Raw genomic sequence first — 23,451 nt, forward strand, 5'->3', positions numbered from 1 at the left:
CCACGACTATCCCCGAGCTGCGCCGGGCGACATGCGATGCTTTAGCAACGGACTCACGCCGCGGCGCTACTCCCCGCTACTAGTACCCCTGATGATGAATTATTCCCGCGACGCGAACTATACCTGCTGAATTGCCAGTGAGAAATATGATTCTCCACCCTGCGCTGCAACCTTCCCTGCATAAGTTTGAGAAACCCGAGCTGCTTACCCTGCGATCCATGAATTACCCACGCTGCTGATTGAACTTCGAACTGAGAGCCCACCCGCGATATTGTTGCCTGCCTGCCACATTCCCCCCGAGACGCTGTTTTGCGCTGCTGAATTGCTCCCGCCACCACCGCCTTCTACACTTTTGACCGCTTGGCGACCCCTTCTGATCCGGATCAACCTTCTGAACTACATTTCCGCTGTTGCCCTGATTCGCAGGCCCATGTTTGCCTGGTCAGGCAGTGGTGTAGTTGCTTTAGGACTTCCTCTTTGGAAAGTTGCCAGACTTGATGAAGTCTATGGACTCTCTCCCCCATTTCTGTTTCACTTTTTCACTTTTCTGATTTATTCCTTGTTAGTGTTCTCTTTCCAGTGAGTGACTGGGGACAGTCACTTTTTGAGTTGAGAGGAGGTGACGAGCCTGCTCGTCACAAGTCACACTTTGTCACCCAGTTTGATTTCCTATTTTAGTTTCCACTTCCTTTTCTAGTTGCTATTTCCTACCTTAGTTTCCATTCCCTATCTTTCCTGACTTTGTTGCTCATTTTCCATTTGATTTTAGTTTCTATTTCATTTAGCCCTTATTTATCTAGTCTATAAAAGCCTGTCCATAGCTAAGTAGTTAGCATCATCCTCAGTGCTTCCCCTCCCAGTCTTTCCCTTCTGAGTTTGAGTTCTCTTTTGAGTTCTTGAGTTCTTGGTGTTGAGTTTCCTGAGGAGTTTGTTAGCTCTGAAGGCACTTGCACACTTAGTCCTTGTTTGTCTTTTGGCAAGCAAGCACGTCAACGTGGTGGGCAGCAGTCCCATACACCCTCACGCAAACAGCCCTTGACATGGGCAAGATTGCATACAAGAATTTTAGCCTGAGCTCTTCATGTCAAAGCAGTATGTGTTTCCCTCCACCACAAACTTACTCTAGCCCACGATTAAAACAGTTAGCATGGCTGGCGGGGTATTTTCGGTATAATTTTTCTATTGTGAATGATGTCTCTGCCTGACGCAGCCTCATAGAACAAGGATGTCAACAATGCTGACATTGTTGTCATTGTGACAGGGTGCGTCGCAGCAGAAACAGTTTTCGAGTTGTTAACCATCAACACTTACACCTGTTACAGCCGTTTCTTCCTGTTTGTCCCTTCCATCCACTGAGGGCCCATCCTCATTTCCCACAGCCTTTCCGCCTTGTTGGCTGAAGCGACCGGCGACCCTGCGTACCTCACTGCGGCTGTCCAGTCCATGTCTTTTATCCGCGCGCACCTCTACAACGCCCAAGGCCTCGTCAAGGATGGGATATCCGCCCGTGCCACCGACAGCTGTGCGCTAGACAATGTCGGCCTATTGGCATACGACTCGGGGCTCATGATAGAGGGCCTGGCGGTGCTGTACTCGGTAACGCAGAACGACACTCACCGCGACATGTTCGTCCTCCGCGTCGTTTCCTTCTCACTTGCCCTGCTGAATGCATCTCATTAGGCTTGACCAGCTCATAACTGCCTCCCTTGAAACAACCGCCTGGCAGAATGAAACGGGCATCATCCAGACAGGCAGTGCGTCTTGGAAAAGTATTTGAAAGTGCTCATGATCCCCTCTCTCAAGGTGGTCACACAGGCGACATGATGATACCTCGCGCGTTAGTGGCCGCATATCTGCGCAATGCAACCAGCCCCTCGTTGAGACCGTCCATCCGCGCATACCTAGCTGTCCAGGTGCGTGTGTGTTTCCTTCCGAACCGAGACCTTCACGGAGCCGCCGTAGTATAATGCCGTACGCGTTGCGGATCTCGCAAAACAGAACGGCAGTGATATTTATGGCGCGTATTGGATTGGACCTGCGGGCAACAAGTTCGACACGGGCCACCAAACTATCGCTATCCAAGCTTTGATAAGCTCCTTTGCGCTTGATGACCCCGCATCGCCGAGCTCAAGTGGCTTCTCCTCACCAGCGCCACCCAGAGCAACCAACTCGATCTCTCCCTCCCCGCCTCCCAAAGCCAAGGCGTCTGTCGGCGCTCTTGTGGGTGCTATTGTAGGCGGAATTATCGCCCTCTGCTTGCTGGGTCTTCTGCTGCTCCGCTGGAGGCGAAAACGGAGAAATATGCGTCAGCTGACAATGCCTTTCCCCAACTCTGCCCTCGATATCAAAAATGCCTCTGCTGGCGATCGGCATTCGCCTTCCCGCCCCGCTGCTCCTAACTCCAAGCGACGTGTTCTGCCCGTTCGCAGAGCTCCCTCGCAGTCCCCAAGTTCCGAGTCCTGGGCGGCACCGCCGCCAACCCCGGCCAGCGGCGAGGCTCGCGCCGACTTGCCAGAATTGAGTCCGTGGCCGTTGCCTGTCAAGCAGCGCAGCATCTCGGTGGTTGCGGTTGGTCGGGGACAGCCGGAGCCGACGACGGAGGAGCTTGTGCGGATGCTCTATAACAGAATGAACGGCGAGAATACCAGCACACCGGAGGAGGCGTTACCGGAGTATCGGTCAGCTTAGAATATTGAAGTTGCTTGTGGGGGTAAGTTACAGTACAACTTCACAAATCTGCACCTCCGGCAGGTATTTGCCCTCGGTAACATTGTCCCGAACAGCAGTGGAGAGTATGGGTTCCAGTGAGAGGCTGCAATGTAACAGTAAAGATCAAGTCGGATGTGTTAAACGACGGCGAAAGCAAACGTGAGGGGAGATTAATATTGTAAGAGAAGTATAAACACCAAGAGCATACAGAAGGTATGGTGGGGGGAATGGGTAAGGGGTGGACATGCCCGGCATAGACCAAGAAAGCAGCGACAATGGACGGGGCAAAAACCACCCGCGGAGGTCGAACGCAGTACCAACGCGCATTCGAAAACCTTGACAATTGTGATGGTATATGGAAAGGCATGTGTAGATACGTGGTCGTAGCTGGTAGTATAAGCCGATTCCAATTTAAGTGTGGTTGCTGTCGAAAACGGCGTCGACGAGTGCCTTCTCGGCCATCGCAGCACCCAGAAAGAATTGTGTGCCTCCACTGGTAAGTAATGCACCACGAGATACAGTCGGTAGAGGCGTAGTTAACGCAGGACGAGAGCGGCAAAGTCCAATGTGGGTAGTGTGACGGTGACGGATGTGACCTCGAAAGAGGCAACGAAAAAAGCGTCGTAGAAGCAGGTGTCGACTCCGGAGTGGCGTGAGGAGTAGGAGCAGGAGCTTGCACGGATGTGGAGAGACGAGAGGATGTCGTGGAAGGAGGAACGCATTTGGCAGGGCCTGCGGGTCATCCTTTGAAGAGAAATAGGCGAGAATAGCCGTCTTTTTCGCGGCATACGGGTGCTTGTTCTGCCTTTGAGAACACGGCGCGCCAGGAGAAATGGTAGCAGGGGTGTGGAGAGAAAAGAGAAGAGCATAAGGCGGTGTGTGGGCCGACAATTGGATATGCTGCTAACCAGCGGCTATGGCGCTCTTGCTTTCCAGCCTGCCTGAAAGTAGAATGAGTCTACATTTTCTTGCAATGAGGACGACCAGACGCACCAATTCAAACAGCTTCCGCTTGAGGCAAAGTCCCTTTCCGCCCCACTCGCTTATAACCCGTTTCCTCGTCGTTGTCGTGGGTCCTGCGAGCATTTCCGCGCAGCGCAAAGCTCGCAACTCAGCCATGATAAGCTTCCTGTCCCTCGTGTCGTCGTCGAACGAGAGTTGAAGAGCATCTGTGGAGAGGAACACGTTAACAGTAGCGAGCAAAAACGAGATCGGCTTTGACGCACCAAGAAGACCAGCGATTCGCTATCCAGCCACGTCACACGAGTCCTTGTCTTCGAAAAGCCTGCGAATGTCGGTAGTCGATACAGTCGGGCCATGCACCATCGGGTTCGCTGACCCTCACTCAGAAACAGGACAACAAACGAAGAGGATACGGCGCACCACCAAGACCAATGGTTTCTTCTTCTTCCCGCCCTCTTCGTTGTTATCATGTGCCGTCAGCGGTGGAGGCCGTGCGTATCGTTATCCGTAACCACATTCTAGGGGAGGAAGGTCAGTCAGACATCCGGCAGTCGGCCGTGAAAACGCACTGATAGACGCGTGACAGAGCGCCAAACCCTCAGATAGCTCGCGCTGAATCCGCCCACCCCAGCAGTAGTGTCCTCCGTCGAGTGTCGCAGATGACAGTGGCGAGGCGGGTGGTCGTCAAGACAAGGAAGATTGACGGGTAACGCGGTGTGACCGGCCCGTCTTTCCTTCTTCCGTTCCTCCACCACTGGGCTTTGCGGCAAGCCTCCACATGCCGGCGCTGTACGACCTTCGGGACTTGCGGGCTCTTTGAAAAGGAAGTCATGGCTGGATAATATGTCGGACATCTCGGTGCGCAAATCGCGTTTTTGTTGTTCTCAGATTTTCTGACTCTTTCTCGGCAGATGTCCATCCTCCTGCTCTGGCTACAGCTTCCCAACGATGATAAGCTCTGCGTCATTCAACTTTCTGAGTCCCGCACTGCTCCGCCATGCCCGCGGCGCCTGCAAACCAACGACGTGTCGTCCACGATTACCCGCGAAACTAATTTCGGGTGGTGGCGAGAGTGGTAGCGCATGGGGAAGGCTATCTTGGAGTGGGGCTGTGGCGTACGTCTTCCCGGTTTCGCCTCCGCTTTCAGTACAGCTGATATCTGCCTCCCAGCCATTCGTCAATCGTCATCTCATTCGCCGATAACAACAAACGGGAGAACAGGCGCATCTTATCGTGCCATTAACAACGAGCACAGCTCTCATCTTGTGCTCCAGCCTTATGTGAGTGAACCTACGAGAACAGGCGGTGTCTGGCAGTGTGCTCATTTCGTTCGACAGTACAGTAGTGTCTTACACGTAACTGGTGCCTCCGCCAAACCCAAGCTGGAGGAGTTAAGTCCACGCGATTCATCCACGAACGCGTGAACTTACTTCGCATAGGCCTTGACCCACCCGATTTCATTCGCAAACCTTCAAGGTAAGTTAGTACTCGTTTTGGCCTGATATGTACTTACCGGCCGCGCCTTCTTGCAGACCTGAATCGTCAAATCCACAGATTCATGTGCGTTCCTTCCTCGTTCAAGTTTCCCTCCTCACGGTCATTTGCAGCATGGTCGTTGAGTCGTTGTCCTGGTCGGCTGTTGGGCGTTAAAACTGGATCACTATTCAGCAAACGGTGCTGGTGACATATAAAATCTCACTATTCTCGCCTGCTGACCGTCCCTACACACTGGCAGTCGCGCTCGACAACGTCCAGGAGAAGTGCTATGGGCGGATGACAAACATACACTCTCCTCCCCCTCCATCCGCATGCTAACCTCCATTTTCAGCATTTTGACGCTGGCAATTCCAAAATGGCGCGTTTTCTCCTCCTCCTCGTTCTCTCGGCATCCGCGCTGACACACTTGTTATTTCCAGTGTCGATTTGGCGACTTTCGAAGACTGCTGGGGCGGGAGAGGTCGTTCGGGACATATAGGCGCAGGTCGGCAAGCGGCTGGACATAGTAGTCGGCAGTCTAGCATCTGTAGACAAATTTCGGCGCCTTGGGCCCCGGCCAACTTGGGGAAGGCGGGAAATGGGTTGGTAAGCGACACGTGTTACGGGCACGTGTCAATGACTCGACACGAAAAGGGGCAGTCCCTCTTTTCCTCAACGACGACAATGGCGGAAGCGCACCTCTCGGCGCGGCGCGACGCGATGAAGCAGTCTACGACGTGGACATGCGGTGTGCTTGACGTCCGACGCGAGGACTTGACGCTGTTCTACAAGCACGCTGACACTGCCAGTGAACGGTGGGGCCGCCGCTTGTGCGTTGCAGCTGCTCCAACGTTGACTGTTTTTTCTTGAAGACTCGCGATGCTCAACTTTGGAGAGGCAACGGAGGCGCAGCTGCAGGACCTAGCTGCCGCGTGTCGGCCCGCGACATTTGGGCGGGGGACGGAAGACGTGCTTGACGAGGGCTACCGCAAGGCAGGGAAACTCGACTGCGGCGACTTTGCGGCATCGCTTGACATTGGAACACTTAATATCCTCGATGAAATTACACCGGATTTGCTCGACGGACGCGGGGACGCAGTTATCACGGCGGAGCTGTATAAGCTGAACGTATATGGTGAGTTCAATCCTTGAAAAGTTCTGCCTTTAAATTTTATTGAATGTCCTCCGGGCCCTGGCTCTTTCTTCAAGTCTCACAAGGACACGCCCCGCAGAAAAAGCATGGTCGGCTCGCTCGTCATTGTTCTTCCCACAGACCACCGAGGCGGACAACTGAACTTGTCACACGGCAAAAACTCGTTCACGTTTGACTCTGCGGTGCGAGTGGCCGGTGAAAGCGGCTCAATCGCATACGTCGCCTTCTTCAGCGATGTCACCCATGCTGTCGAGCCCGTTGTCGCCGGCCATCGGGTCACACTCACCTACAATCTGCTCATTTCGCCAAAATCGTCCTCGTTGCATCTGAACACAAGACAGCCGCTGTCTGAGGTCGAAGTCGCCTGCCAGAGTGCATTGGCCGCGCTGCTTGCCGACCCCGCTTTCCTGCCCGACGGCGGTCTTCTCGGCTTTGGGCTCGAGCACGAGTACCCTGTCCCGCGCACGATTTCCGACCCAACCACCCTCGGCCACGTGCTCTATATGCTCAAGGGGGCGGATGCACGGATGCAGCGTGCAACAGCCCGGGCCGGGCTCAAGACGACGCTCAAGCTCGTGTATATCACGTCACACAAACTATTTTAAAACAACTGAGATGCCTCATCTTACTAGTGAAACTTGATATACAAGGGAAAAGCAGTTTATTCCAGAGTTTTTTCACAAAATCTTAAAGCATAACTTGATATATGGGCCAGGCTTGTGGCTGCAACACATACTACAACTGACCTACAGAGGGGTACAGCTGCTACCAGTAATTCCAGCTAGTATGTGGGTAGGGGAGAGCATGATGTTAGCCTAATTGTGGAGGATCATTAGCTGTAGCTGCACAGAGGGCTTTCTGAAAATTTCCTTTTTAGGCAATTAAGCGCTTAAGCCCTATGGCTTATTTAAGGGCTTAAGGCTTACTTAAGGCTTAATCGATTTTGGAGCCCCAAATTAAGGGCTTATGAACATCACTGATGTTATCCTCTCATAGATAAGATATTTTACCCTTTTGAAAGTCTGCACACTGACTTTTCCCACACCCTTGTCAACAGGTATTTTTCTAAACATCCTTTTATGCTAGTGGTTAATAAGTAGTCCAATATGTCAGTCTTCTTCAGCCATTATCATTACCAGGTAACAATTAGCCTTATCACTATATGCAAGAAGACTACTCACAGTACTAGTTAGTATACAAGCTGGTTTTGTATAAGGTTCATAAGTTCGGGGCTGACATATAAGTTGCTATAATAATATATTATGCTAGAGCCATAATAATATAATAATAATATTAAATAATATAATAATATAGTAATGTAATATAGTCTGGAATAATAATAGTAATATGGTATGATGATAGATAATATACTAATGGCCAGCACTACTTACTACTAGGAATAGTATATGGCTCGTATATGGCGGTTACTTTGAGTAAAATAAATAAATCTGGCCACTCTGCTGTTGAAATCAGCGATGATCCGAGCGCTGATGGGATCAAAGTGAGCGCAATCAGTTTGCAATCACACTCCGATCAAGGATCTGTGCGTTAGGGCAAACGATGCCCTACGCTGAGTATCTATTGACTTTATATACTAGTTGTACATTATTCTAGTATATTCTAAGTGAGTCAGGAAAAGATCAGTCAGCATAAGGTGGAAAATGCCAGAATATTCCGGCGAGTCACACTGTGACCATCAAAACCTCAACATCTGCTCTGCCCCTTCCAGCCACTCCAATCTCCGGGCCTTCAGGGTTGCCTTTATATTTGTTAGAGGTGATCAAGGCACTTAAAGGAGCTTACCACTCCATGCATGTGTAGCCAAATAAAATTCCTGCAATTATCCAATTTCCATACTCTTCGACTGGTTATAACTTATTAAACACTAGGGCTTGCTTTATCATCCAGGTTATCTTAAGCAGAGTGGACAATCGTCTCCAAAGTAGACCTAAACCTGACTATTGTTTTGTTTGTGCAACTACACTTCTCCAAAAAAGGCAATCCCGGGCCCTACTGGTAATAAATGCGACACAATTCTTACAATGCATTTTTTTTTGAATGGAAATATTTTATAACGGTAGTGCATATAATTATGTACTATTCTTGTCAGTTACAGCCAAATCCGGCGAGAAATGCTTACGCAACGCCCTAGGGTACTGTTCAAACAGTTAATCACGTGTCTGCAATATAGAAGGCTTGTGCTCGATTTAAAAAAAGGCTCGCAAAATTGAATGTCAAAGGCAAGAGTCGCAAGACTTTGGGCAAAAGGCTGGCTGCTGGCAAATTTCAAGATTTGCTCCAAAATGCTTGCGAGACAGTAAATGTCTTGCGATTTATTTTTTTGCTTAAAGTAACCGCCATAGGAATAGTGCCTGCTCTCTCTGACTTGAAATTCTAGAATCTAAACTCTAAAGGATTATGCATCAAAGACGTTATCCCAGACTTGCATCTGTACATAATCTCTCCATGTCCTTACCCTATGCCCTAGACAATTTCCAAGCTGAACGGCGTCTTCAGTGTAGTCTAAAAAGACACATCAGCATATTCGGCGTTTGCACAAGAAGAAAAGCCTACACCCAAACTCTCCAATGGCAGCGAATAGCTCGTCGAAGGCCACGGCCAGATGAACTGGCATACCAGCGGCGGTCATCCCAGCTACAAAGGCCGCGGATGTGATTTGATTGAAGACAACCTTCTTGCCTGTCGCTGAGAAACACAAAAGGTGAGGAACAAGGGGGTGTCACGTGTCAAAAAGTGACAACAGGGATGGTCGGTCGGTCCCCCCTCCGGACCCTTAATTTTTTTTTTCTGTAGAAACTTTTTGGTGAAAAATGTGAGCCAAAATTGCCTTAGGGTGGGTTACAAGTTGTGTTTAGTGCACTATACATCTATAATTAAGTACTAACAATCTCACAAGGGGTTTTTTCTTTAGTATCTCATGATTAGATGGGAGATTGCATCAAATTAGGCCATATGGGGCAGGAGTCTGTACTGTGGGGTGAGACTTATGAAACAATGACTATATCAGAACCTACCCTACAAGATATATAGATACCTAGGATTCTGTATTTTCATTAATATTCAGACAACGGACTGAGTCTAATGCTATCAGATCACATGACTGTGTGAAACACCTTCCCAATATGGCAATGTCACGTCACAGTCACGGTCGGTGGGTCCCCTGGAGGAGCTTAAACAAAAAGTCCAAGGTATGTTCCTTTATTTTTTTTCTGATACCCCCTTGGTGAGGAAACCAAACGGAAAGGAAGCTAGTTATCTCCACTCACCCTCAGAAAGCTGTCGGACCTGGTCCTCGCTGCTCAGCATCTCTGCAAACACCGCCCACGTCTGCTTATCGGGGAACACAGTCGCTTCGATCGCCTTGCGCACAAAGAGCCCATAGTCGTGGTGGGCATCGATGAGCGGTATTCGCGCTGAAGGCGAAATGGGGAGGCTGACTGCCCAGACATCTGGCGCGACCTTCCGCGGGCGCATTATCGTGCACATATTGCTCGCATAGCCTCCTGCTTGGAGGACAACGAAGGGGACGCCCGATGCCCGACCGTATTCTGACACGAGAACCTTGCTTTTGAAATGGCAAACTTGTGTGTACTTGCTGCGCGACAGAGAGGCCATACTGGGAAGACCTGACCAGACGATGCCCTTAACTCCGGCAGCCTTCGCTGCGTCGATCATGAGTTTACCTTCCGCCGTTTCCTGTGAAAGTGTCAACAGCTGTCTGCAGCAAGGGACTATGACTCACCCGACCCGGATCGAAATGCTCCGCCCAATTGGTGAGCAACTAGCAAGACATATGTGAGTACACTTTGCCAGAGGAAAAAGTAGCTGTTAGTACAAAGGCATAGTCCGCGCCTTCGAATGCCGCAAAAACCGCCTCCTTGTTGTCAGCTGTCAAAGACAGGCCGACAACTTCGACGCCATGCCTGGACAGCGCCATCGAAGAGGGTTTGGCAGTGTCGCGAGTAAATGTGCGAATGCGGTATGACTTGTCGGATTCCAAAAGGGCAAGCACAACGCTGCCGCCTTGAGCCCCGGTCCCGCCCACGACAACAACAAGTGGCGAGTCGGTGTCTTTCACGATGGTCATTGGGGGAAAGGTAAGCTGAGCGATAACACATACCCGTCTTCTTATATTTCGGCGTTCATTGCCCCGTAACAGCGGAATGGAGCTTCCACATGAGGAGCGCGAGCCCAAACTGATAGTTGTCGAAGACGATTGTCGTGAGGTTTATTTACATCGCGATATGGTGATAGAATCCTCTCCGGCGCCGCAAGTTGTGGCCTCGTTCGGAGGGCATGAGCCAAAAAGAGTGGGGGTATCCCGTTATTAAGCGGAGGCCTAATGAATGCTAATAGAAATCCGGCGCAAAGTGACGGGTCCGGTATGCAGACGGAGGGTTGAGTTTGCACGGTACTGATCCAATAGCGAGGGAGAATGAAGTCGTATTGCGCGACCAAGGTGTGTCTATTCATCCGGAGCTCGGTCACCCCTGTCTTCATTGCCGAAGTCGTCCTCGCAGCAACCGGACTCGAGTTGTGCCGTGGTCCGTGGACTGGTTGGGAAAAAGCGGCAGAGAAGAGAAAGTATGATCACAACATTGACGACAAGTTGGCATAGCGATAATCTAGCGGTTCGGGATTGAGAAGAGCACACCAAAGATAGACCAGTGCAGCACATACCAATGGGATACGGACACTTTAAAAATAGCCCAGCAAAGTCACCGAGGGATTGTCGTCAATTCAGTGAGAACGCTCCATCTGGTTCTTCGTTTTGCCATGAGGGTTGTGCGGGAAACGATAGGAACAATATATGCCCGTGAGTGCAGGCTGCAGCAGCAGCAGGCCGCACTTTGTCAGGGAGAACCACATCGTTGGTTTCACGCAAGAGGAAGAGCCCAAGACGACGGATTTGAAACAAGATATTTGACTCGGATAACGTCGACTGGGAAGAAGAGCGTGGAGTATTTGAACAAGACATAGAGATGAGCTGACGGCGGAGCATTAGGTGAGGGATATTGGTTGTGTAGGCTTAAGACCAGGTTAGTGGGCTTAAGCTTGCATATCAGAAAAGACAGAAACATAGACACACCGCCGGTAGAGCGACCCTCCAGGTTCTTTCTCTTCTCCCTCGGTTGAGCGTTGCTGATTCAGAGGCGATTGAGCCTGAGGGTGTGGGAGAGAAGGCCGGAGAAGTCAAATGATTCTTCGACCATTGCGTGAGGAGGTTACTCGGAATATTGATTCGAGAAACTAACCAAAATACAAGCATTCCCCTCTGAATCTATTGTCCTTCGCGGTAGGCATGATGTGCGAGCTGTAAGCATCGTTGGTGGTTGCCACTGGTTGGTTGGTGGTCAGCAAAAGAAATGATACGGGTGCCACCAATTCCCGATCACACCGTGCTTTGCTGACTTCTACTCTGACCATGACGAGTCAACAACTCAGCCCACTTATCGCTACCTGTGGACGTCTCTCCAACATGTTCCGGTTACCCGTCCTTCATCGAGCCTCATCGGGCATTACGCAGAGGGCAGGGAGTGACGCGTCATCATCGACTTCGGCCTCGATTTGAAAACGACGACTACCCCCACGCGGCCCGGACGACACATTTCACATTACTTACGAGGAAGGTGGAAAGCGCGGGCGCCACCAGCGGCGCCGTCGACGCATTACTCGTGGTTAGTAGTCTGACGTTTTGCTTATAAAAAGCTAGCTTACTGAGCCTACAGAGCCACCGATATCCTGACTATGACCATCACCAAGGACCCTGCTGCCCCTCTTGTCGCCGTTGTCGGCGCTACTGGGACCCAAGGCGGCAGCGTCGTCCTCGCCCTCACTGAATCCGAGCGACCATATCGAATTCGCGCATTCACCCGCGATGTCTCAAAACCTGCAGCGAAAGCATTGGCGGAGAAGGGCATCGAGGTGGTCGCGGTAACATTGGCGGTGGAGAATAGAGATGCTGTATTCAATGCGTTTGAAGGGGTGGACTATGCTTTCGTGTGTGCTGCCCTTCCTCAGTCAGATTTGTACTTATGCGCTTCGTAGCTTGTCACTAACTGGGCGGAACACGGAGACCCACCGCGGGTGAGTCATTACAGTCCTGGATTCATTGCCTCAACTCCCTCTCAAGGAAACCATTGAAGGCAAGCTCATGATAGACGCTGCAAAAGCCGCAGGTGTCAAGGGCATCGTCTGGTCCGGGCTGCCCAGCATCGACGCTCTGTCTGGCGGCAAATACAAGAACGTGGGCCATTTCGAAAGCAAAGCACGCGTCTCCGACTACGGCCGCGCTTCTGGGGTCCCTTTTGTCGACATCTAGGCCGGCGGGTACGCGAGCAATATGCGCACCTTCATGCGGCCAGTCAGAGTCTCCGAGGACACTTGGGCCGTCAACCTTCCCCTGCCCCCGACGAGGCGGATGCCTATTATTGACGCTGAGCAAGACTACGGCCTGTTTGTCCGTAAGGCACTCGAGCTGCCGGTCTTTCCCGACAAGCAGACGTGGGCGACATTTGACGAGCTTATTAGCTTTGAAGACCAGACGAAGGAGCTTTCAGAGGGTGATGTTTCCCCATGGTGACTCTGTCTCGATGGCTAATCGTTCTCCAGCGACTGGCAAGAAGGTCGTCTTCAACCAGATATCGTCCGCGGTCTTTGGCGAGGGAGTCAAGAGCGCTGGTACTCCGCCACATATTGCGCTGGCCATCGAAGAGGTCTTCACATCTGTCGGCGAGTTTGGATGTACAATCTTTCTTCTCTTTCCCGCTTTGATGAATACTAACTTCTTGCTCGATAGACTTTTCGGAGGGCACTGTCGTCTCACAGGAGGGGCTCGCTCGCCAACCGCGGACGTGGAAGCAGTACCTGGAGGCTCAAGATTGGAGCGATGTGCTCGTTTGAGTGTTCTGTCTAAAGCACTTATTAGCTACCGTCGGCTTTCCAGCTACACACAATAGTTATAAGCTTCTCATGCAATACTTGATGTACCAGTAGAAATGAAAGCAAAACTGGTCACCTCAATTCCGAGTCAGGGTTAGTCATTTGTGAAGCTCGAAAAAGCGACTAGACGCCTTGCCACAACTGAACAGGGCAAAAAACTGAATATATTTCCTGCCTCTATTGCGTCTCTCTAATCGTCATCTCCGCAGACCATGCTCTGCTTCATCTTGGACGTCGTCATACATCATACTTATATGAATTTTTGTCCTTAGATTCGTTCTCCCCTGCCCTCTGCCCACGCCCATCCCAGTTTGGGACAGCTTGAAGGACGCTCAGTGCGCTGGCTTCGCCGGCGGCCGCTGCCCTCAATGCTCCCGCTTTCGCGACTTGACCTCTCTGGATTCGCCAGTGGTTGGTCCATTGGTTTCTGCTGGAAGACATCCGCACTCACCACTCGCTAGAAAGACAGAGCCTGAGGTAAACCGCCGTCCTTGCATGTGGTATGGCTCTTGCTGCCCGCGTCGTTGACGCTGACTCGGTTCAGCACAATTAACAGTCGGGTTTGGGCTTGGAGAGCCTGCGTTGGTGAATCCCGCTGTCTTGCGTGAGGTGTGTGCCGACTTGTCGCTGGTCTTGACGATACCAACGAACGGCACAGTTAGTAATACTATAGACGTCCGACAAGCGACTTACTCGATGGTGGGGCTTTGTCTCAAAGGTGCTATCGCCGCAAACAGACTCGTTGTCGCTAAGGTGCGTTTCCTGTTGTTACAGTCTTGCTGCGTTTGACGAGGTGATAAGCCGCGAGCAACGGCAGGAGTGAAAGGATACGCACAGACTTGATTCGTAACGGACTGGAGCCCATGAACGAGCCCTTCCGCTCTATGTACAACCCTGCCGTGCCCGAGTTCCGTCAACTTTTGGGTACAGAGTCAGTCGGACTTTCGAAAACTTGAAGAGTGCTGAGCGTACGACCAGGTTTATTGGGAGAGTCTGCATAATTTTGTTGGGCACGCGCGGGGGATTGAGGGTCGTTGGGTCGTAGTCTGGCCAGCGGGTGCGAGTTGGGAGGCTAGCAAACTTGAATAATGACAGACATAGTGGTTGATGAGAGAACGTCGCAGCAAGGTGTTGTGTCGCCGCCTTCATTTGAAAGCGAGTGCATGCCTCCCTGGGTTCTCGGACCTCCAGTTTGCGGCAATGTATCGTTCGTATTCGCGTGGTGGAATGGAAAGCACTCAGGCTTGTGAATCGTTTCGAAACGCGGGAAAGGAGACACGCGTGACGATGCTTAGATCAGCACACCGAGCTTGTCGTCCCCCTCCTCCACCTTTTGACTTCGTCGTCTAGTCCGAAAGTAAGGGCCTGGGACATTTGACTACCGCATGATTGAACCATTGCTCCTCAGACTCTCGACTTCTTTGGCAACTCGGAGGACTCGAAAAAAAATTGGCGAACTCGGCACCAGCCTGAGCCACACGGAGATGCCAATACTTATTATCCCTTACGGTCGAGTTGCAACGCGACACATGGATCGCCATGAACTGTAGAGTGCTGTTTCACCCGGGTGAAGGGATTGCGTGATCGTGAAGACGAATCTGCTTTCGAGAAAAAATGGTCTATGCTTGTGCGTCCAGCAACATCCTCTGTTGTTGGCACCCCATATTGACCTGCGTCTAGAGGTGAAAACTCAGCGATAGTGCGAACAACCACTGGCCCGGGGACACAGAACACCACCAGCCTCGTGCTCCGTCTGGGCCATTCGTGAAGGGAAAGCGAAGGCACTGGCGGTCTGGGATATGAAGGCTACTAGTGGATTGAGAGATGGGTCCAGCGCGCTGCTCACTGTTCTCGCTCTTTCACTGCCCACGACGGCCTCGGATTGAACGATTGACGCTCTGCTTCCGCTCTCTTTTCAAGTCCTTTATTCAACGTGAGTGGCTCTTCTGTACTGTGATTGTTTTTCCGACCACACTTTCAGTGGACGAACACGTACCCTCACCCGCAAAATGCATACGACAACGTGTCAGGGAGCAAGGAGAATCCACAATTACCCATGGCCAACCTGCCTCGTCATCTCCCACCGTCATTCTACAGCTCTTTCCACCAACGAGGTCCCACTACCATCTTCACACACGTCCACAATGATGCCCCCTCCCCGCCACAATCTCATCTCGGTGTCATTAGCTTTTGCCGCGTCCACTATTATCTCCCCAGAATCTCACGTCGCATTCTCCGCTTGGTGTCTGAGCCCGTCCCAAGTCGACAATAAAACGGGAGATTGGATATACCAACAAGGCTCAGGCTGGGGAGATGGCCATCCAATATGTCGACTACTAGGACGAGTTGACTGAACGCTACGTCGATTTTGACACTCTCGTCCCACGGACTGTGCTCAATGATGTCCTCGGTGTCGAAGGTCAATTACCGGTCAACAAGTGGGAGGTGGTGTGTCATGACTATGGCGTCGGCCATGTTCTCGCTCATATTATGAAGAAGGGCGAGGAAGTCGCTGTCGTTTATAACCCCGAGGACTGGCGGATCTAGACGCTCGTAGTTTTCATACCCATGACAACGACAACTCGCTCCCATTCCTTCGCGTCTTCTCTCATCTGCCTACTTTTTGCCTTCGACTTTTCCTAATCACCCTATAAAAAAACCAAGAACCCTCGATAGACAGAAAGCCGCGTCCCACCCCCACAGTCTCGATATCTTTTTACTGTACTTGTAGGATACTTACTCAGACCGACCTCTTTTTAGCGCTGACAGTACATATCTTGTAGCTAGAAGTACTGGATCACGGTTGCATGAACCGAACCCGCGCTGGCTTTACAATACTGGATATTATCTAGATGGATTCTGTTTGTTTTTTGATGCAGTTCGACGCGTTTTCCTTCCCGAGTGACAAGTCCCGTGAGTGTGACTCCACGTTTCCTCTCACCGCCAAAAGTTTGCTGCCAGTGACTCGCTCTGGCCTACAACATGCCTCGAACTCTCCCAATAGTGCTGCTGTATATGAACGAGACGTAAGCCTGGCGCTTACTGCCTCAAGGCCGCGCAGAGTGGCCCCACAAAACCTCCACAGCCTTGTCATGACTAATGGCTTCCACAGACTTGCTTCCTCCCGTCATGCCAGTCCGACCAGCATTGGACATCCTTCCCCGCGAGCTCTGGGAGACACTATTCGACCTCCTGTCAGAAGACCTGCTCTTGAAACTGGCCCAAGTGTGTCGGTTCTTCAATGCTCGTTGCCTCGATAGGTTTCTTTACGGGTCGCTCAGCTATATAGGCACGGCAACGCGGGTCTCTATCGACTCCTGCGGCCTTCTTGCCCTCCCGCTTTGCGTTCTCTGGAAAGAGTTCCCCATCGAGGTCCTCATCTGCGAAGAGCTCGACGCCTCCGACTTGCCCAGGCTGCTGTCATGTCTAGACCGCGTCATCCTCCGCTCGCCCAAACTGCACACCCTCTATCTTAACTTCAACACCGACCTACTCGCGGACTCTTCTCCTTATAAACCCCACAAGCTCATCCTGCCTTATGAAACCCGCGCGCTGTTAAAGATAACCCGCTTCCTTGCTAGCTTACGCGAGAGCCGACCCGTAGATAGTCGTAGTTTGTCCTCCTTGCACTATAGACGAAGTACCGAGGCAAACCGTAAAGACCGTTACCCGTTACCCCCCATCATCTACCCTGGCGACCGGTCGGGCTTCCCGGCGCCGATCTGTCGCATTGGCATCAGCCACGTGCCTCGTCGCACGCCAAGCCGCCAAACGCCAACACACCCCCTCGTGCGAGAGGCACCCAGAACCAGTCCCCTCCAACGAGCTCCATCCATCCAACCCGTCCCGCCAGTCCGATCCGACCGACGACACGTAACCGCATGCAAAGTCCGCATGCCCCGCCCCGAGACCTAATCCAGCCTCCGGCGTTCCGTCCGCTCAGCCAGAAATCCCATCCAGCCAAGTCGTTCACCCCCTGGTCCGACGCACAGCCTATCCCAGCCCCACGCCCAGCCCAAGGTCTGCCCGCAGCCAGTCCCACGCAAGTCGATGCACTAGCCCCCGTGCCGCGGTGCCGATGCGTAATCTGGGTTGCAAAGCAGGTCTGTGGCACCACCCCAGGCGTGGGTAGACCCATGTCTGATTCAATGCGATTCCATGGCTACAGCCCTGTATCGATTGAATTATATTACAGCTTGGGCTCTCTAGCAAAAGCCGAAAGAACCCGTATGGGTCCGATTGCTGTCTCGGGCGGCGCTCTTGAGCCGGGAGTGTTGTCCACGGTGCGACACCGTCGGGTAGGTGCACGCGATCTTCCGCCTCGCGCATTGACTGATACATTCTCGTCAGGAAAAATGATAATGGGAAGAGAGTGGGGACGCACTTGCACCGTCCATCAACACTACCGTCTTCCGGGCGCCCACACGCAATCTTGCGTTCGCGACAGAAAAAGCACGAAAGCGCCTGCTTCTTCGTCCGGCCAGCAGGCATGCCAGGGCGGAGTGCGAGGCTGAAAATGAGCGGTTGTGGTTGGCTGTCGAGCGGTTCGTATCGTGGGGGTTGTTGCTGCGGGAGGCTCTTGTTGGAGGACGAGGGAGGAGACGGGGCGTTGTGATGGGTCAAATGTACCAGTGGACGCGCTGATGGGCGTCGGCAGCGCGATCGTCATCACTGGTGTCACGGTCGATGCAGGGCTGGGGCCAGAGCGGCAAAGCGCAGAGTACGGCGACAAACACGCCTTGTCGGGCGGCGGTGCAGCGGGACAGTGTCGGGCCAGGTCGAGAAAGCGGTCGTGTACCGCGCCAGGGCCGGCTTCTCTCCGCAGGGGCCTGGATGGCTGCTCTCGTCAGCGACAAGTTACGAGAAAGGCCACGCAACGCACCACTTTCAGCGGGGGCAAAACCACACCCTTCATCGGCCTGGAGGTTGGCTGGTGTGGGCGAGAAAACGGCCCGTCGATATCAGCAGCGCGGGCCAGCCTCCTTGCAGGACGGCAATCGAATAGGATAGGGCAGAATCTGTGTCGACATCCTCGCGGTGGTGGAGGTACGAGAACAAGAAAGAACTGCGCTGCCGTACGAGCCTATATATGGGCAGCCCGCCGACGACGTGTCGGATCAGATCGAGATCTGCATACTTCAGATTAGGGTGTGGCGGTTGCGGGCTCGCTCGCTCGCCCCCGCACTAGCCTAGCATGCCGACCGTTTCGCCACCTGTGGCGTCGTGACTCAGGCCTGCACTCCGTGAAGGAAGGAGCGCAAACGCGGTAATACCATTTCTGGAGTCACCCTGCATTCAGGCGCCGCCTGCGAGATCTCCGTGATCCGGTGTCGGTTCCCCACGCCACCCGTGAACGCCTCGTCTGCCCGCCGTGTCGAACCCGGCCGCCCCCCCGCAGACCACGTGCGGGGGCGATCGCGTCGGTGTTTGGCAGTGTGGACCGCTGAATCGGCCCGCCGTTTCGACCGCCGCAGACGAACAATACACGTGCGGTTGCGATCGCTCCACGCCGCGAGCTGCCCGGCCAGGCGCCCCGACGCCGGCCGAGACCGCAAGCTCCACGTTCGTTGCCCGAGATCCCCGTGGCGCGATACTTTCGCGTTGTGCCCAAGGCGGAAATCCCGTGTACGGTGTAATGTCGCGATAATGAATCATGGCGACGGAAGCAGGACGGAACTGCGCAGATGCTGCCCTCGCCGGGAGGGCGGGATCGACTTGAAATCACTTACAATTGGCTGGACAGTGGAGGCGCATCGGGTGGCCTGGGCAACAAGCGCTCCGCCGACGTTGATCATCTCACAGTGTTAGACGCCGGGATCCGGGGAACGCCGGCCGCGGCCAACTGACAGGGGGGGCAGAAGCAGTAATTCTCAGTAATTTCGCTGGATGAGCCTGATGCTCTCACGCTGATCCGTGCCCTGCCGTCCCCCTGGCGCGGCATCTCTCCATCGATTGCGCGCCTCGCTCGAAGGGGAAACGCCGCACGGCGTGCGGCCCGTGCTACCCGAAGCTCACCAAGAAGTCGGTTGCCAATGATGTGGTCAACGACGCACAAGACTCCCCAAGATTTGAAGTACCATCCCAACGGCCGCACAATCCACTGGCACCTGGTGCGGAGGCTTAGGCAGCCCAATTGAGCCAGTGTAGGATAAATCTATTTGGCATTATCGGCCATTGGGTTAATCAGAGAGGCTGGCTCGTTGCTGGCTCAAGATCGGGAGCGCAGGCCCGCCCGACGCCGCCGTTGTGGCGCTGGTACAGTGGCCAACGGGCCAAATCATTGGGCCTTCCGGTAGCACGGGCCGCGCCACACGGCGTTTCCCCTTTGGGCCGGGCGAGCCACGCGCCAGGGCAACGAGGGAGACCCGAACGGACGATGTACAAGGATGTACATTGTCGGAGCTGTTGACAAGTTGGTGGCGAGCCTCCTCGCCCACGAGTCATTTCTCGCGTCCGGGAAGCCCGCGAAATCCCAGCTCATGCGCAGAACCCTCTCGTCCGCATCTAATCTCGGCGTCTATCACATCATCTCACGTCAATCGGCGTCAGTCAATCAGCGATTGTTCCGAATCTGTCCGGGCGATAGGATTGCTTCCGCGCCACGCCACGCCGCCCGATGCGCCTCAGGCCGATTTATTCTCGCCCGTTCCAGTCGTTTTCGAAGGCAAAGGTCGTCGTGTTGCCGCCACTCAAAGTGGTGCGTTGCGTGGCCTTTCCCGTAGGTCAATGCTGACCAGAACAGCCTACACGACCATTGCGGAAGGGAGACGATGTCACCACGGTGCATGACCGCTTTCTTGACCTCGCGCGCCACTGTCCCGCCGCGCCGCCGCCCAACACGGAGTCGCCGTCGCCATCGATGTACTCGGGCTACCGCCCGCCGTCGACACCTGTGACCAGCGCGCTGCCAACGCCCATCAGCGCGTCCACAGCGGACCTGTCACGTCCCGTACAACCCCCGCCATACAACCGCTTGGCACTCGACAGCCAGCCACAGCCGCTTATTTTCAGCCTCGCACTCCGGCCCGGCATGCCTGCTGGCCGGACGAAGAAGCAGGCGCTCTCTTGCTTTTTTTGTCGCGAGCGCAAGATTGCGTGTGGGAGACCGGAGGACGGGGGTGTAGACGGGCGGTGCAAGTGCGTTTTAAGTTCTTTTGAACCCGCTGGTGCTGAACAGGCTGCAGTCAATGCGCGCGACGCAAAATCGCGTGTACCTACCCGACGGTGTCGCATCGTGGACAGCATTCGCGGCTGAAGAGCGCGCAGGGCGCCGCGCACAAGGTCGAGCACGCGCAGGCGCAGCAGCAGGCGCAGCAGCAGGCGCAGCAGCAGGCGCAGCAGCAGGCCGCGCACTCGCACAGCGCGTCGTCGCTAACGTCGACGCTGACGTCGACGGCGTGCAGCCCGCGCACCCGCAGTACCGCCGCGCGTCCTGATCGCCGTGATGTATGTATGACTATGGCTGAATATTCAAGGTCGGAGGAGTGCGCTCGCCCGCGGAGCTCCGGCTCTTCGGGCCCGTCCGCGAATCGCGATGAACACGGGGCCGGGTGCAGCGTCGGCCTTGTCTGGGTCCGACAGACTGGGCCGTGGCTGTGACCGTGGCCGGACGACGAAGCGGGGCTTTAATTTGCGACGTGCCGTGCGAGGAGCAGACTCATCCGAAGGGACGGAAGATGGGCAAGGAATAAGCAGGCCGCCAGTCAGAACGTGAGCCGAATCGAATCGACGCCCGGAACGGAACGGGATCGTCGCGTTGCCAACTCGACTGGGGTGTGCGTGTTTGGTGTGAAGTGTGTCCTCCCCCGGAATCACGCGCGGGTGCGTGCGGATGGGAACGCGGGACGGACTGCGGGAACACGTTAACAGCGGGCTGCAGGGAGGCTGCAGCTGCCATACGACTGCACACCGACGCCGCTAAGTTCGTCTAACGTCAAATCCCAGCCCATAACGAGTGCAACGTCTCTGCTAGTCCACCCACACGCACGCGGTCACCCTCCACCGGACACCGTGACTCGCAGTCTAGAGCCGGATACTCCTTCGTCACCAGGTTCCTCCTCCTCTGTCAATGGCCACCAACACAGTTGTCGTCCCAGACGGCCTAGAATGCAGCGGCCCAACCGCCCTCGGAGGCGCTGTCGTCGTCGTGACTCGTCCTTTTGAGAGACGAAGAACAACGGGTGGCGCCAACCCCCGCGAAGAGAGTACTGGCCGGAGATGCAGATGGCAGTTGCGGAGGTGGGAATGGAGAAGTGTCGCGGAACCGCTATCGTCTCTTGTGCATTGGCAAGAACTTCAACGAGCCAACAACGTCGCTCGTTATGCAGCCGGTCGTGAGCCCGCTGCCCTCCGCGGCGGCGTTCGCCTTAGCGGAAAGATAAGCACGCCGATAATCCACACAACGGCTTCAATACGCACCGATAATACATACTTCCTCGCCCGGCTGACGCGAACGCACACAACGACATGCCTAGAACGCGCGAATCAGCAGACGACCGTCGATACCGAGGGAGAATCCGCACCGAGTTCCCTATTTCCAAGGGTTTTGCTCCACCCGCGCCACCCCCAGGCTCCAGCGTCCCTGTCGGTCGTTCGTCTTGCCGCCGTTTTCGCCCACACGCACACGCGCCCAGGTCCAAAAACAACGCAGGCTACTCTTGCATGAGCTAGAGCGACACTGCGAGAAGAGTTAGGACCCCTGTGAAGGCAAGAAAAGTCAGAAAACGATGGACGACAAACACACACACTGCCGCGCACCCAGCAGACCAGCGTGCCAGCCAGCGCCCATCTTTCCTCGATCCCCCTCCCCCCTTCTTCCCGCCCTCCTCCATTCGCATCCTCCGCCGACAAGCGCTTGAGGCAAGTATCATCGCGCGCGCGACTTGTTTCAAGCTGGCCCAGGAAAGTCAGCCAAGGTCACGCAGTCGGCCGCCAAGACGCACCGCACGGTCCATGGGCGTCTACAGCGGGGCGAATGGGCGTTTAGGAGGTAAAGGGTATGATGCAGAGGGGACACGGCCGGCCGCCCATGTCCGGTCAAGGTCCCCGCCCGTTCCGGCTGACGAAAGCCAACGACATGCCTAGAACGCGCAAATGAGCAGACGCCCGTCGATACCGAAGGGGGGACACGCACGACGTGGAGACCGTTCTGACACGCTTTCTCTCCCCCGTGCCCTTCACCGCGCCCAGCGTTAGTACTCTTGCGGTCGTTCGTTGCGGGACATAGAGGTCGTTCGTGGGCGGGAAGACGTGAGCGGTCTTGGGGAGGACACGGAGGGGAATGCAGGACTAGCCGCCGTCCCAACAGCACCTGTAACGGTAAACGGTCAGAAAAAACGCAGACGACAAACACGCGTTAACGCACGCCTCGTAGACCAGCCTGCGTCACGACCGGGCCCGCGCCGATCTTCCCACATTCCTCCCCCTCTTCCGCCCGTCTGGGTCCGCTGCCACTGTATTCAGTCAGCCGGTGCCTCACGGCACAAACGCCCTCGCGCTGAGGCGTTTCCTCCCGGGAATGAACAACGCAGAGTGGCGCTGGCTGTGTAGAACAAGCGGGGGTAGTAGGCAATGGAGATGGTGCTCGCGCGGGCGCGCGGATCATGATGGAGAGGGAGACGCGGAAGGGATAGTATCGCTCGTTTCGTTGTCGGTAGTAAACAGACGCGAAGTCTTTCGCTGGTACAAAACTCGGTGCTGGCGAACGACATAGTACTCCGCACGCTGGAAGCATAGTAAGAAGCCCTCCACACCCGTGCAACGACAGAGCCGTACCTGTACTATTTTTCAAAAATACCCTGGTTATAACCAGCGGGCATGTTTCTAAAGGCCCTGGTTACAACCAAGGCCTCTATCTAACTTCATATAAGTAAAATGTGGGTCCAGGACACCGGCATCATCGGCACTGGGCTCACCTACGTCGATGGCATCAATTGTACCGATTCAGCGCAAAATGTACTCGTGCTCAATGCCATCATTATTAGTTGCCGTTGCCGCCGCCGCCGCCCCGCCCGACGATACCGCCCGCCTGATACTAATCCACTCCGTTACTATCCGCACATTGCTTGCCACGACAATCATTCTCATCAAATCACGTCCTGCCTGCCCGCCCGCCCGCCGCCCGCCTGCTCGCCCGCCCGCCTGCTCGCCCGCCCGCTCGCTCGCCCGCGTGCCCGCGTGCCTGCCTC

At 54.3% G+C, this 23,451-nt stretch overlaps 4 protein-coding genes across 4 annotated transcripts; 3 read left to right on the top strand and 1 right to left on the bottom strand.

Annotated features, from left to right (window-relative positions):
- Positions 1-5,832: 5,832 nt before the first annotated feature.
- MIND_01424100 (Fe2OG dioxygenase domain-containing protein) lies at positions 5,833-6,906 on the top strand (the record flags this gene model as incomplete). Its single annotated transcript, XM_037370624.1, has 3 exons — positions 5,833-5,978; positions 6,021-6,283; positions 6,422-6,906. 3 exons carry the CDS (start codon positions 5,833-5,835, stop codon positions 6,904-6,906), a joined length of 894 nt encoding a protein of 297 aa, XP_037213005.1.
- A 1,811-nt stretch (positions 6,907-8,717) lies between these two features.
- Positions 8,718-10,409, bottom strand: MIND_01424200 (uncharacterized protein; the record flags this gene model as incomplete). The annotated part of the gene is made up of 4 exons (XM_037370625.1): positions 8,718-8,824; positions 9,608-10,018; positions 10,065-10,103; positions 10,158-10,409. 4 exons carry the CDS (start codon positions 10,407-10,409, stop codon positions 8,786-8,788), a joined length of 741 nt encoding a protein of 246 aa, XP_037213006.1. The 3' UTR covers positions 8,718-8,785.
- A 1,661-nt stretch (positions 10,410-12,070) lies between these two features.
- Positions 12,071-12,644, top strand: MIND_01424300 (uncharacterized protein; the record flags this gene model as incomplete). Its single annotated transcript, XM_037370626.1, has 3 exons — positions 12,071-12,322; positions 12,371-12,409; positions 12,456-12,644. The coding sequence occupies 3 exons, from the start codon at positions 12,071-12,073 to the stop codon at positions 12,642-12,644; spliced, it is 480 nt and encodes a 159-aa protein (XP_037213007.1).
- A 21-nt stretch (positions 12,645-12,665) lies between these two features.
- Positions 12,666-13,225, top strand: MIND_01424400 (NmrA domain-containing protein; the record flags this gene model as incomplete). The annotated part of the gene is made up of 3 exons (XM_037370627.1): positions 12,666-12,885; positions 12,935-13,066; positions 13,122-13,225. 3 exons carry the CDS (start codon positions 12,666-12,668, stop codon positions 13,223-13,225), a joined length of 456 nt encoding a protein of 151 aa, XP_037213008.1.
- Between the last annotated feature and the right edge of the window lie 10,226 nt (positions 13,226-23,451).

This window comes from Mycena indigotica (genome assembly GCF_014461135.1).
Source record: "Mycena indigotica strain 171206Taipei chromosome Unknown Mind.scaff0019, whole genome shotgun sequence".
NCBI lineage: Eukaryota > Fungi > Basidiomycota > Agaricomycetes > Agaricales > Mycenaceae > Mycena > Mycena indigotica.